Below are 12,150 nucleotides of genomic sequence, written 5' to 3' on the forward strand. Positions count from 1 at the left end.
TGATTTATGTTCCATAGTTTACGCTAGATTGTGCAAAATGATTTCTGTTCCATATCAAATGCATCAACTCCCATCCTCACAAATAATACACAAAAAGTAATCCTAGATGAAGATTCATTTTTTTTTCTTCCATGAATTATCTGAAGGTTATGTATAATATGAACCATCAAAATATTGGTCCATGATGGACCAATTTTTTCCATGCTTAGATCACATCAACTCACTAAATCTTATTATAATCCATGAACACCAAATTAAACCTATCAACTCTGTCACCCTCATTTATTTATTTTTTCCGTCAAAAAAATAATTCCATCACCCTCATTTATATTCTCTCTCCGCTTTATCTTTCATACAGATGCCTTCATGAATTTTTTTGCTAAGATTTTAGAAGTTTTACATTAATCAATCAAATTATGAACTAGGCTAGATAAAAATCATATTAAAGTAACAAACTCACTCATTCTGTACCCACAAAATAATAATGAAATTATAGCAAACTCATATACTTGCTTGGTAATGGTTTTAAAGTTTTGAATTTCCTCATGTAAAAAAATAGACCAAACTTGCTTCAGCCTTGCCAATGGCATTTCTATGACATGATGAAATAATAGAAGTGATAGGTAGCTTGGATTTGAAGCATAGCCAATTACAACAGAAAATTAGAACACGACAGGAAACTAGTTTTGGTTTCTTTGGGTTTGTTTGTGAATTGAGGTTCTTTATGGTTCATAATTTCAACCTCTTTGATTATTAGTATTAAGCTTTTTTGACATTTTTAATAAGCTCACCCAGTTTGAGAGAGAGAGCTTGCAATGAGAGAGAAAGAGAGATTGCTATGAGAGAGATGAAGTTTATGAGTTAGATTTGGTGTGGATAGACTATGATAAGAATTGGTGGAATGATTGGTCCATCATGGACCAATACTTCAATAGATCCAAGCTAAATGCCACCTTATCTCTAACCAATAGCATATGAATGTCTTATGTCCTCACTTGCCAACACACATGTCAGTAGCATCCACACAATTGTCGTAGTTTTGTGTGCTATAAGCTCTTGGGTTTGTATTAATATTGGGATCTGGAACATATGAATGTTTTCTTTTTGGGTTGGGAATGGGAAATTAGATTTCTCAATTTAACGTAGACTTGCCTATAATTTATGGCAACCAACGTTGATTCATTTTTCAAAAAGCAATCACGAATGCCGAAGAAAAAACAACAACAAGTAAACTAGCGCGAGTTAAGTCACGCGGGGTATAATACTTGTGTGATTTAACTTATGCGGCGTGACTTAAGTCACATATGTATAAAATTAAGTTACGTTTGTTTTACACATACGTTAATTAACTAACGCATGAGTATTTTGATCAGTTTGGTTGGGTGTGAACAAAACTTGCGAGAGAAGAGCAGAATTCCTTAAAAGTGGCATGACCTGATGCCAAATGGTACTTAATTCAATAGTGGGTCGCCGTCATCCATTTAAATCCACTTTAATAACGTCATTTTCAATCCTAATTTTTTGTACTTTGAAATTATTAAAGGTTGAAATTATTAAAATGTAAAACAAAATGGATCTATGCAAAACAATTTTCAATCATATATGCAATTCATGGAGGTTTAACCCACCTAATTTCACATTGTGTGTCGGATTGGTAGTTGGTATTCAACTGTTCTTTTTAGGGTCCTTTACATGTCTTCTAGGTCTCTAATAAATTAGGAAATAACTTCTGAATGTATTTTTCTTCTTCTAATTTTTAACACATTTGAAAAATAACTTACAAAACAAACATTATTCAACACAAAAAGATATTGAGGGACTCTAAAAATAAATCCTCATTCAAAATGCTTTCCAACTACCATTCCATATCATATTTTATGGGCGAGGCCCAACTAGGGTGACATTTAATTTGGGAAATGCTAGTTTTTCCCATAATGAAAAAGCTTTTTCTGACCATTGGATCTAATAAAGAACACATCTTTATCCTGAATTCTCAGTATCAAATCTCCCTCACTTTTTCTCTCCACCTCCTCCCAACAACAAACTTCCTTCCACACCATCGGTGGCACCTACTCTTCCACCACCACCACCCCCTTCCCCAATAAATGGATCAACCCAATAAATCCATTTCTCTTGTGGGTGACGCCAACCATTGAAATGGAATTTCAAAGGCCACTCATTTGGATCAAACACATAAGACAATGATGATGGGTTAAAACCAAAAGGTGATGGTTCATGAATGGAATTTGAAATGGGTTTTAGAAAATGAGTCATTCTAAGAGTTGCTTCACTGTGACCAGTTGGTGAGATCATGAAATCTTCCCTCACCTCCATTTATTGGGTTGATCCATTTATTGGGGAAGGGGGTGGTGGTGGTGGAAGAGTAGGTGCCACCGATGGTGTGGAAGGAAGTTTGTTGTTGGGAGGAGGTGGAGAGAAAAAGTGAGGGAGATTTGATATTGAGAGTTCATGATAAAGATGTATTCTTTATTAGATCCAATGGTCAGAAAAAGCTTTTCCATGGTGGGAAAAAACTAGCCTTTCTTAAATTAAATGCCACCCCCAACTAGTATTATATGGCAAGTTACTATTATATTTAGGAAATTGCTCTTCTCTTTTAAAATTACTCATTCCTTTAATTATGTCTAGCGTGTTAGAGTCCTTTTTAGCGTTTTTAACATGAGTTAATTCATGTTGTGCATTTTTCAGCGTGAGTTGATTCACGTTGGAATTTTTCAACATAAGTTAACTTACGTGATCATTTTTCAGCGCAAGTTAATTTACGCTTGATTTTTTTAACATAAGTTAACTTACACATTGCATTTTTTAACGCGAATCAACTCACGCTCGACTTTTCCAATATGAGTTAACTTATACATTGTATTTTTGAGCATGAGTTAACTTACAGTTAACTTTTTTAACATAAGTTAACTCACGGTGTATTTTTCAACGTGACTTAACTCGGACATGAACATTTTAAGAAAGAGAGAGTAACAACTTCCTTATCTTTTAACTAACTTGTGCGTACAAAAAGAAATCCTCCCTCGTTCAAAATGCTTTCCAACTACAATTCAAAATCATCTATTTATATGGCAAGTTAGTGTTAACTTTTAAAATAACTTGTGCGTACAAGCAATCAATGAATATCAATATATAAACAGGCCAAGAACAACCGACACAAGCACGATTTGCGAAACTTGAAAAGATAACAGTCATGAGAAACCCAACTCTTCTTCTTGTTCTTCTCTTCGTTGTTGTTCTGTTCTCCTATGCGGCGGCGAGGAATCAATTTGCGCCTGGTGGATGGAGTCCCATCGATGACATCAACGATCCTCATGTCACCGAAATCGCCAATTTCGCCGTCACTGAGTATGACAGGCGAAGTGGAGCGAAGCTGAAGTTCGAGAAAGTTATCAACGGTGAATCTCAGGTGGTTGCTGGGACTAATTACCGTCTCACCCTTTCCGCTTCCGATGGTTCCTATTCTAAGAATTACGAAGCTGTTGTTTGGGAGAAGATATGGCAGCACTTCAGGAATCTCACTTCCTTTGTACCTGTTCATGCTTGAATATTATTGAACGTTGATTATTATGTAATGATTATCTTATATATGTTTTATTATCATATCAATAAAACTTTATGGATTGGAATGTGAATCTCGAACTATGATTTGATATGATTGTTTATCTATTACAAACTTCCTCAGAAAAAAAATGCTAACATACACTTAGAATATATATATATTTTTGGCTTAAATATGTATTTCGTCCCTGCAATTAGGGGTCGTTTAAAAATTGGTTTGTATTCACTAATCCTTGCAAATTACCCTCTCAAAGTATAATCATTTAAAAATTGGTCCCTGAACCCAGTTAATAACTGCCACGTCACTGATTTGCTTACGTGGCAGTGGGACTCAACAAAACTTGGCGTAAATGGACGAAAATACCCTTGAACTTCACAGACAAACGTAAAAAGACCATCATACCCATGTGTTCAATCTTCTTAAAATCTTCCCTCCTTCACTTCTCTGCAACATTATTTCTTCATAAATCTTAAAACTTTTCTCCCAACAGCACTTAACAATGAACACCACTAATCAACACTTTTCTTCAAACAATTATTGATTGTACACACCTCTTTAGCTATGGAAAGTAACATGTTGAAACTGATCAAGGTGTGTCCTTTCGTTATCACATCCTTCTGCTACTGTTATTGATTTGTTTTACCAGGAACAATAAGACTTCTTTGTCATATTTCTATCATTTTTTTTTCAATTTTTTGATTGAAATCTATCTTCATCACCAAATCCATGAAAGCATGGTTGAACAAAACCATTCATAATTTGTGTAAAAATATAACCAAAACACAACTAATAAAAGCCTTAATTTACTGATTATATACCTTCCATCAACAAGTTCTTCCTTGAATTTGAGAAACTCAGCTGGTTGCAAATTTTCAACAACAAGAGCATGCACATTCACTCTTAGATAATCCCAAATACCTGGCCTTAGACGAACAGCAAGAGCAACCCATGGTGGCAAAACTATTACTCCTAAATACCTGGCCTTGTGTGCGTTGATTTTGTTGTTCTTGTCGACTGCGAAACCAAGGCAAAACCCTTCTCTACAACCACCACGACTTCACCTGAGAAGACGGATTCATGGAATAGACACGGCGGCGCCGCTTTCATCAGTGCCCCTCTTTATATTTGATCTCGGCGGAACGCTCGCAGTCGCCGTCAACTCCACCTCGTTCCACCGTTTCAAACTCTAACATTTGAGAATATTCAATTTTGGTGATTTCGGCGAGGTTTTGTGTGAATCAGAATGGCAAGATAATGAACCGATCAATTTCTAGGATGCTAGATGAAAAACCGTTGAATTTTTGGACTGTAAGATGATGAAGCTATGAATTCTGGGCAATAAGAAGAAGAGGATGAATGCTGGAGGATAAAGCCAGGGGGTATTTTAGTCTTTTCGCATTGAACTGATGAGTCAAGGGGTATTTTTGTCAATTCCAATGTCATTTTGCTAATTTGATGACGTGGCAGTGATTAACTGGGAATAGGGACGAAATTTTAAATGATTAAACAATGCAAGGGTAGTTTGCAAGGATTAACGATTACATGGACCAATTTTTAAACGACCCCTAATTGCAGGGATCAAATACATATTTAAGCCTATATTTTTTTATACATATGTTGTAATAATTAGGACATTTGACTCTGATAAGACTTTGACCGGTTCCAATGTGTCGGTGTCGGACACAACACGTGTCCACACCAAGACACGTCTAATTTGAGTAGTGTCCATGCTTCTTCACAGTCCTCTACTAAAATGATTGTTTTGAAATCCTTATATATAAGTATGTTTCAATTTTCACTAAGATATCATACAAGAAATTACCTTGTCAGACTTGAAAATATGTACAGATCATATCTTTCACATTGCTATATTTGATCTCTGCATCATCTCATGAACAGTGAACAATCCTTGTTTCGTTGATGCATTGTCTATCTAATGTTATTTACCTTCATGTCTAGCAAAACTAACTCACTGACAATGAATTTGATAGATACGTGCAAGCAAAATAAACAATTAAATTCAGAGAGAAAGCAAATAAGAACTTACATTTAGGTGATTGATTATCAGGGATACAGCAAGAGTAACTATTGGTCTTTCCCATGTGAAGATTTCTTGTAACCAAGGGCCACATTTTTAAGTGGCTTTAGTATTTCCTATACAATAAAATCAATTTTCTGTGTTTTACCACATCAATTTGCTGGTAATTAAAGATATTCGTGTGGATCAGCTGATATACTTAACAAATGTAATGATTCATTATCAGATTTATGTCTCTAACCTATTTATTTGCCATCCAGCTCAATCGCAGTTAACCAATTGAACCATGAACCGAATGTGTCACCAGTTTGATCTCCGGCCAGACTTTTAAAACATTCCTTTTTCTTTTCTTTATTCATTAATATTTTCAATTTTTTTCTGTGTCTCTAGAACTAGCCTCAACAATTCTGTAATCTTGATTGCTTATAATGTTTTCTATACAAGTGTTCCTTTCCTAGACAGCGTGCTTCACAAAAATCTTAGCGAGGAAACTAGGCCACACCATCCTTAAATTTTATTCTACTCCCAACCAGAAGGTTTGCCATTTTGCTGAACCTAGGTAATCTGAGATTGGTTACCATTTATAGTCTAATAAATTAGAGAATACAAAACTTGTTTCTTAGTACAAAAGCTTCCCCCATTTACATTCTAACCATTTACACTGATAATCAATAATTGCCAATTGTTCAAAATGAAATAGGGGAGCAGCAGCTGAAATCTTCTCTTATTGGTGAATGCACAACCTAGTTTCTTGCCTGCCTCCACTGCACTCCCTGCTGCATTTGCTGCACAAGGCCAAGCCCATGGCAACAAATTGGTAACTTTTATTAGTTATCCAGGAGTCGCTACTGTGTTCTGAGATAATCCAATGAGGCAAACAATAACGTTATCTTGTTTTAGGCTTTGCAAAACAGTGAAGAATGTGTTCTTACTAGTGCAAATGTTTAAACAATCAAGGGAGGAAAAGAGGAACAATGATTTTGTTTTAACCTTCCTGCAACCATATTTTCATTTGTAAACACACTAACCGAATTCAGATATTAGCGAGATGTATAATGATGCAGTACGTACATATCTTATTGAAAGGATGACGAAAGATATATTAATCCTCTCTCTGATGGTGCTTGGATTTGAAATGAGCTACGTGAATAAAATACATGGATTGAATGTGCTTTTTTTTTTTGTTTGAAAAAATCGTATAATCATTGTTGCAGAGTTAAGGTGTATATGATCCACAAATAGTTATTTAGTATTTACAATATATATGGAGTAAGAGGGGGAAAAGAATTAAAAAAATTCAACTGAATACTAAAAAAAAGAATCTAAAACAAGAAGGGGGCATCTTGCCATTTCATTGTTGTGTCAATTTCTTCTTAGATGAACTTGCACTTGAAAATCCTCTCATTTTCGTCTTCCCTTCCATACAAAAACCTTTTCATCAACTCTTAAATCACGCCCTAATGTGACAGCTCTCGATGAAGTTGTCTGAAAAGTCAACATACTTGGTCCACAATGGTTTTAGCTGCGGAAAAGCTATATCTAGCCATGGTTTTGCCCAGCCATTGAAATGGACTACCCCGGCATTCTTAGCATCAACAAGATTTGTATTTTCCTGATATCCCAATCCCAACATGTGCCAGAAAGGATCAATAGTATGGACATTACCATGGAATGCTATTAATCCAGGGGGCAATGTCCCTAGATGCCACAAACTCAGGTCTGATTTTATATTCTGCATAAAACATCACAAAAATAGTTTAATTATGATACTATCTTTCTTTAATAGTAATTTACTACTTCCCTATCTCCTGTATGGTAACCACTGAGGATTAGCACAGGTGATTGGTGCGAAGTGTGTGTGTGTGGTAAATTCCGGGAACTGATTTTGATTCATACTGATTACAATATTATAGCAGGATAAAAAATAAATATACCTGCTCAACCCAATAATGGTATGTATAGCTTATATTGGTCTTCCTCCAAGCTTCAAGGTCAAGAATGTTCATGCCATAAGCCCAAGCACATTCATTTGGATCAAAGTTTTTAGATATTAGAGGGTGGGAGAAGTTCAAATAGCTTTTCAACATCTTTGACATCACACGTTTATCTTTCCCTTTGCATGTTTCTACTGCTCCGTTGACTTTTCCATTCATGTCAATATCCCATAGAGGTGAAAGATCAGTTTGTACCACAATGTCATTGTCCAGGAAGACCACCTTGTCAAGACTTGGAAATAACTGTTACATCACATGAAAAGGCTAATGGATATTTAGTACATGTTTGGATTAACTTATTTGAGTTTATCTAATGACATAAACATTTGTGAGACTCTTTGAGATAGCTTATGAAAAAAGTTTATGACCTGTCCATAAGCTGTTTTAAAATTATATTATAAGCTCTCTTGATTAGCTTATGAAAACAACTTATAGCTTATGTGAAAACAGTTTGACTTTATTTGATCTTTTGTTATAAAAATGGATTATACATATTAAACATCTATGTTATAAAGTGCTTATAAGTACTTAAGTAAACTATTTATTCACACAAAACCTTACTTCCTATTGCTTTCGACTTTACCTCTGGAATATATATTCGAATATGATTCATCACTGAACTATATGTGGGACTAAGCGCTTTCAGTTTTGCGGCAATATCTTCCGGCTTCTCGGCAGTATTTGAAATTATAGCTGATGAACCTCCTCTAAACCGCGACCGCACATGTTGATCTTTTTCCATTGCCTCTAGAAGAGACACTTTTCCCTCTCTAAACCAATCAAAATCTTGCAACGACTTGACCTCAATTATAGCAGGTGATAATGAGTGCAGTGAAAACCAAGCCTGCATCGAATTATAAGTCTTTTTATCTGTAATTATATGCAAAACAACTTTCCAAGGTTGCAAACTGTTTTGAACAAGTGATTTTGCAACCACAGAAGCAGCAAGCACATTGTCTGAAGCAAGAACAAAGTGGAAGTAAGAATTGTCAACCAGAGCAGGAACAAGGTCTGCAGATGGTAGCCGAAGGCGTGCTGCTGCATTGTTGGCGTGCTCATTTGCCAGCGTCAAGTCAAGACAATGAAGCTGTTCCGGTATGCTATTCGATGCTACATGACGATAAAAATATTCATGTATTTTCGCTGTCCTAAAACTTTGTTCCGTAGAGGTTACCTAAGAAAATGATCAACATAATGTAATGAGATTTGAACTTTGAAAACTTTTTGTCTTTGCATTATATTTATCTTCTAATTTCCTCTAATTCAAAATACCACGTGGATTCAAGGATGTATTAATTTAGTTATAAGAGTTCAGGAGATTACAGGTGATTCCAGATTACTTCCCAAAATCTCTGGCCCAATTTTTCTTCCTGCAAATGTTATTTTCAGTTAATACACATACATACATGCTTTGATATATTATATGTTAATGCATGTGTGTATAATAGAGAGTGAGAAGAGAAAATGTACCTATGTTAGAGCACTTGTTTTCACCATTTCTGCAATCAACTGCGTTCAAATTAAACATAAACCCGAGAAGAGAAGTGAAGAACACTAGGTAAAAAATCACTTTGATGAATTTCCTCAACCTTATTCCTGGTGGAACTAAATGCCTCAAATATGTTGATAGCTTTAACAGCATTTTGTACAAACGCAAAAACAGCACCGCTAATACTTCTCTTCAAAGGATTTAGTACTAATTTCCTTGATTAGGCAAGTCACCACCTGATCAACAACAAAAGAAAACTTCAAGAGTCCATGTAAAGTTTTCTTGTAAAAATATGATTTCATTTTGGGTGCTCAAGCTCTATTTAATCACAAGACTGATATATCAAGTGTTAGGACTTAATTTTCATGAGAATGACAGAGGTGTATCATCAATTTATCAACTCTTGGATGAATGAGTAGTTTTCATTTATTTATTAATTGATGAAAAAATGAAAAAGACCAACAAATATTAATCTCAAACAAGAAATCAAATTCAAGACTCAAGAGTCAATTACAAGCGGGAAAGGTATTAACACCCTACATTGTTAGTTAAAACGGTTGTACATGATTAATTGTATAAAAGAAACAATATTTAAATGAGTTTAATTAGTATGCTATGTGAGTATATATAAATTATATTAAATTTTATTTAAATTTAACAATATTTGTTTTACCTCAAAAGAAACAATAACCAAAAGGTAAATTATTTAAACTATAAAGAAAATAAAAAGGATTTTTAACTACTAATTTATTTGACAAGATGAAGACCTGTTCTTAACAATTCCTTGTTACAATAATAATTTTTTTAATTCATACAAAACAAAAATTGGGGATCGGGCTTTTTAAGTAATATTCGATTTTCATTGTATCGAAGGTAAAGAAGAAGAAAAAAATCAACACACCTTTAATTTATTTTTTTATCAACCAGTTTAATCGTTAGAAATTCACATATGAATAAGTAGGAAACCTAGGGTTCGAATTTCACCCGTACATACTACATCGTCCACGTTCGTGTTAACTAATATATGCTCGTGGGGATCACACACTTTTAGTTTTAAATCATTTTTTCTTAAGTTTTTATAGTAATTGATGAGTTTAATGTATTGAAAATTGAACTAATTGAATTTTTCAATAAACATTTATTTTATTAGAAATCCCTAAAAAGTGTCCTTAAAACAATCGTCAGCTTTCATAGCCAAAAAATAAAACTCTTTTCTCTAAAAACACTAACGGAGTTGAGGCTCAAAACTTCAATTGTCAAGACTTGCATTTTTACACTAAAGTTAACCAAATACATGATTATAAACAATAAAACCATAGACAAAAAAAAAAACAATAAAACCAAATACTTTTGTTTTTATTTAATCTATTTTTTTGGCTTAAAAAAAATTAGTATATGAAAAGCAACAAGACAATAAAAAGCTACACCACATACATACGAAAATAGGAAAAACTGCGTACCTGTTTGGCAAACTTTGTCAATTTTGTTTTCTCAAACTTCTTTTCACAATTATCAAAACCTCTAATTATGGAGAAAGATGAAGCTTATAAGAGATAATAAGCCACATTATTACTAATCAGGATAAAAAAAAAAACTTTCTGAATGACAAAAATATAAACAAATCTTTCAAAAAGTTGCACAAATCTGATTTATTATATTAACAAATAATTTTATTTTAATTACAAATCTAATTTATTACATTAACAGATAATTTTATTATAATTACAAATCTAATTTATTACATCATCTTACGGTTAGGGATAGATTTTTGTGCCTCAGGGCATGACTTGTTTTTGTTCGGTCTACTACGCGTCCCGTAGAGATTATTTTAGAAGGAAATACAAATTCAAGATTAGTTTTTTTTTTCTTTTTTTTTTTTATAGCAAGATTAGTGTTATTTTTTTGTTTTGTTTTTTAACTTTGCATCAACTCATAAATGGATGAAGTTGTTTTAGGTCTCGTTGAAACATTCCGTTTGGTTCAATGGTGGGGAGGGAAGGGGAGGGGTTTTAATGGAGGGAAGGGAAAGGGAGGAAAGAGAATGAGAGATATATCAATTAAATATATATTTGGTTCAAACGATAGAAGGGAAGGGGAGGGGGGAGATTTTAATTAAATATGTGTTTGGTTCACAAGGGGAGGGAAGAGATTTTAAAACCAAATTACTTTTTTATCCCTCTAATCTTAAAATAATATCATGATTTTTAAATTATTCACTTCATGAAAAATTAAACATGATAACTTAATAACCGAAAACTCCATAAATAACCAAACACAAAAATTCTAACAAAAAAATATTAGGTATTCATAAATATTATAGCACTTCTAAGATAATCTAATACAATATAAAAATATTTATAAAAAAATTATTGTCAAAATATTTATAAAAAATAGTAAATATTATAAAATATAAAAAATTGCTACAAATTAATAATGTTTAATATATAATGCAACAAAAATTATAATATATATATATATATATCAAAATAAAAGCAATGTTAGTAAAAAAAGTGAATTCTAGTAAAAAAAAATAAAAACTAGAAGACATGAATATGTGGTTCTCGTTAAAAAAAATGACATTGACATGTTATAAAAAAGAGGGTAATAAGCAATATGTTGAAAACACTTAAATTTTTAATAATGATGATTTTGTCTTTTAAAAATAAATATAAGGATAATTATGTCAATGTAATTAAAATTGCATTAACTCATCTTTCTTTCCCTCCCCTCCCCTCCAAAAAACTCCAATTTGAAGGGGAGCAGTAAATGAGTTTATGAGGGATTTTGCTTCCCTTCATTTCCCTCCCCTTCTAAAAATTGAACCAAACACAAAAAATTTAAAATATTCTCTCCCATCCTCTCCCCTCCCCTTCAAAACCTGTGAACCAAACACCTAATATATGATCTCTTAATTTATAGCCAAAAAGTAAGATTTCTTTTGTCGAGTGACAATAATGGAGCTCAAACTTATACCTTCAAAATTCAAGCTTTGACTTTTTACTACTAGAACAAACTTTTAAACTTAACAAAATGTACATAATTATAA

At 33.2% G+C, this 12,150-nt stretch overlaps 2 protein-coding genes across 2 annotated transcripts; one reads left to right on the plus strand and one right to left on the minus strand.

Annotated features, from left to right (window-relative positions):
• The first annotated feature begins 3,030 nt into the window (after positions 1-3,030).
• LOC11435797 (cysteine proteinase inhibitor 5) lies at positions 3,031-3,656 on the plus strand. The gene has a single exon (XM_003610510.3). The coding sequence runs from the start codon at positions 3,215-3,217 to the stop codon at positions 3,566-3,568; it is 354 nt and encodes a 117-aa protein (XP_003610558.1). The 5' UTR covers positions 3,031-3,214; the 3' UTR covers positions 3,569-3,656.
• Positions 3,657-6,727: 3,071 nt separating this feature from the next.
• On the minus strand, positions 6,728-9,257 carry LOC11444188 (probable galacturonosyltransferase 12). The gene is made up of 5 exons (XM_003610513.4): positions 9,086-9,257; positions 8,939-8,985; positions 8,199-8,789; positions 7,556-7,858; positions 6,728-7,353 (listed from the first exon to the last, which is right to left on the minus strand). The coding sequence occupies exons 1-5, from the start codon at positions 9,255-9,257 to the stop codon at positions 7,072-7,074; spliced, it is 1,395 nt and encodes a 464-aa protein (XP_003610561.2). The 3' UTR covers positions 6,728-7,071.
• Positions 9,258-12,150: the final 2,893 nt, after the last annotated feature.

This window comes from Medicago truncatula, chromosome 4 (genome assembly GCF_003473485.1).
Source record: "Medicago truncatula cultivar Jemalong A17 chromosome 4, MtrunA17r5.0-ANR, whole genome shotgun sequence".
In the NCBI taxonomy this organism is placed as follows: Eukaryota; Viridiplantae; Streptophyta; class Magnoliopsida; order Fabales; family Fabaceae; genus Medicago; species Medicago truncatula.

What these genes read in the sequence shown, in the direction of transcription:
- LOC11435797 (XM_003610510.3), top strand. Translation starts at nt 3,215, where the DNA reads ATGAGAAACCCAACTCTTCTTCTTGTTCTTCTCTTCGTTGTTGTTCTG.
- LOC11444188 (XM_003610513.4), bottom strand. Translation starts at nt 9,257, where the DNA reads ATGCTGTTAAAGCTATCAACATATTTGAGGCATTTAGTTCCACCAGGA. An exon ending in GAAGTAATCTGGAATCACCT is followed by an intron (nt 8,790 to 8,938) that starts GTAATCTCCTGA and finishes TCATTTTCTTAG; the next exon opens with GTAACCTCTACGGAACAAAG. An exon ending in TTCGAATATATATTCCAGAG is followed by an intron (nt 7,859 to 8,198) that starts GTAAAGTCGAAA and finishes GTGATGTAACAG; the next exon opens with TTATTTCCAAGTCTTGACAA.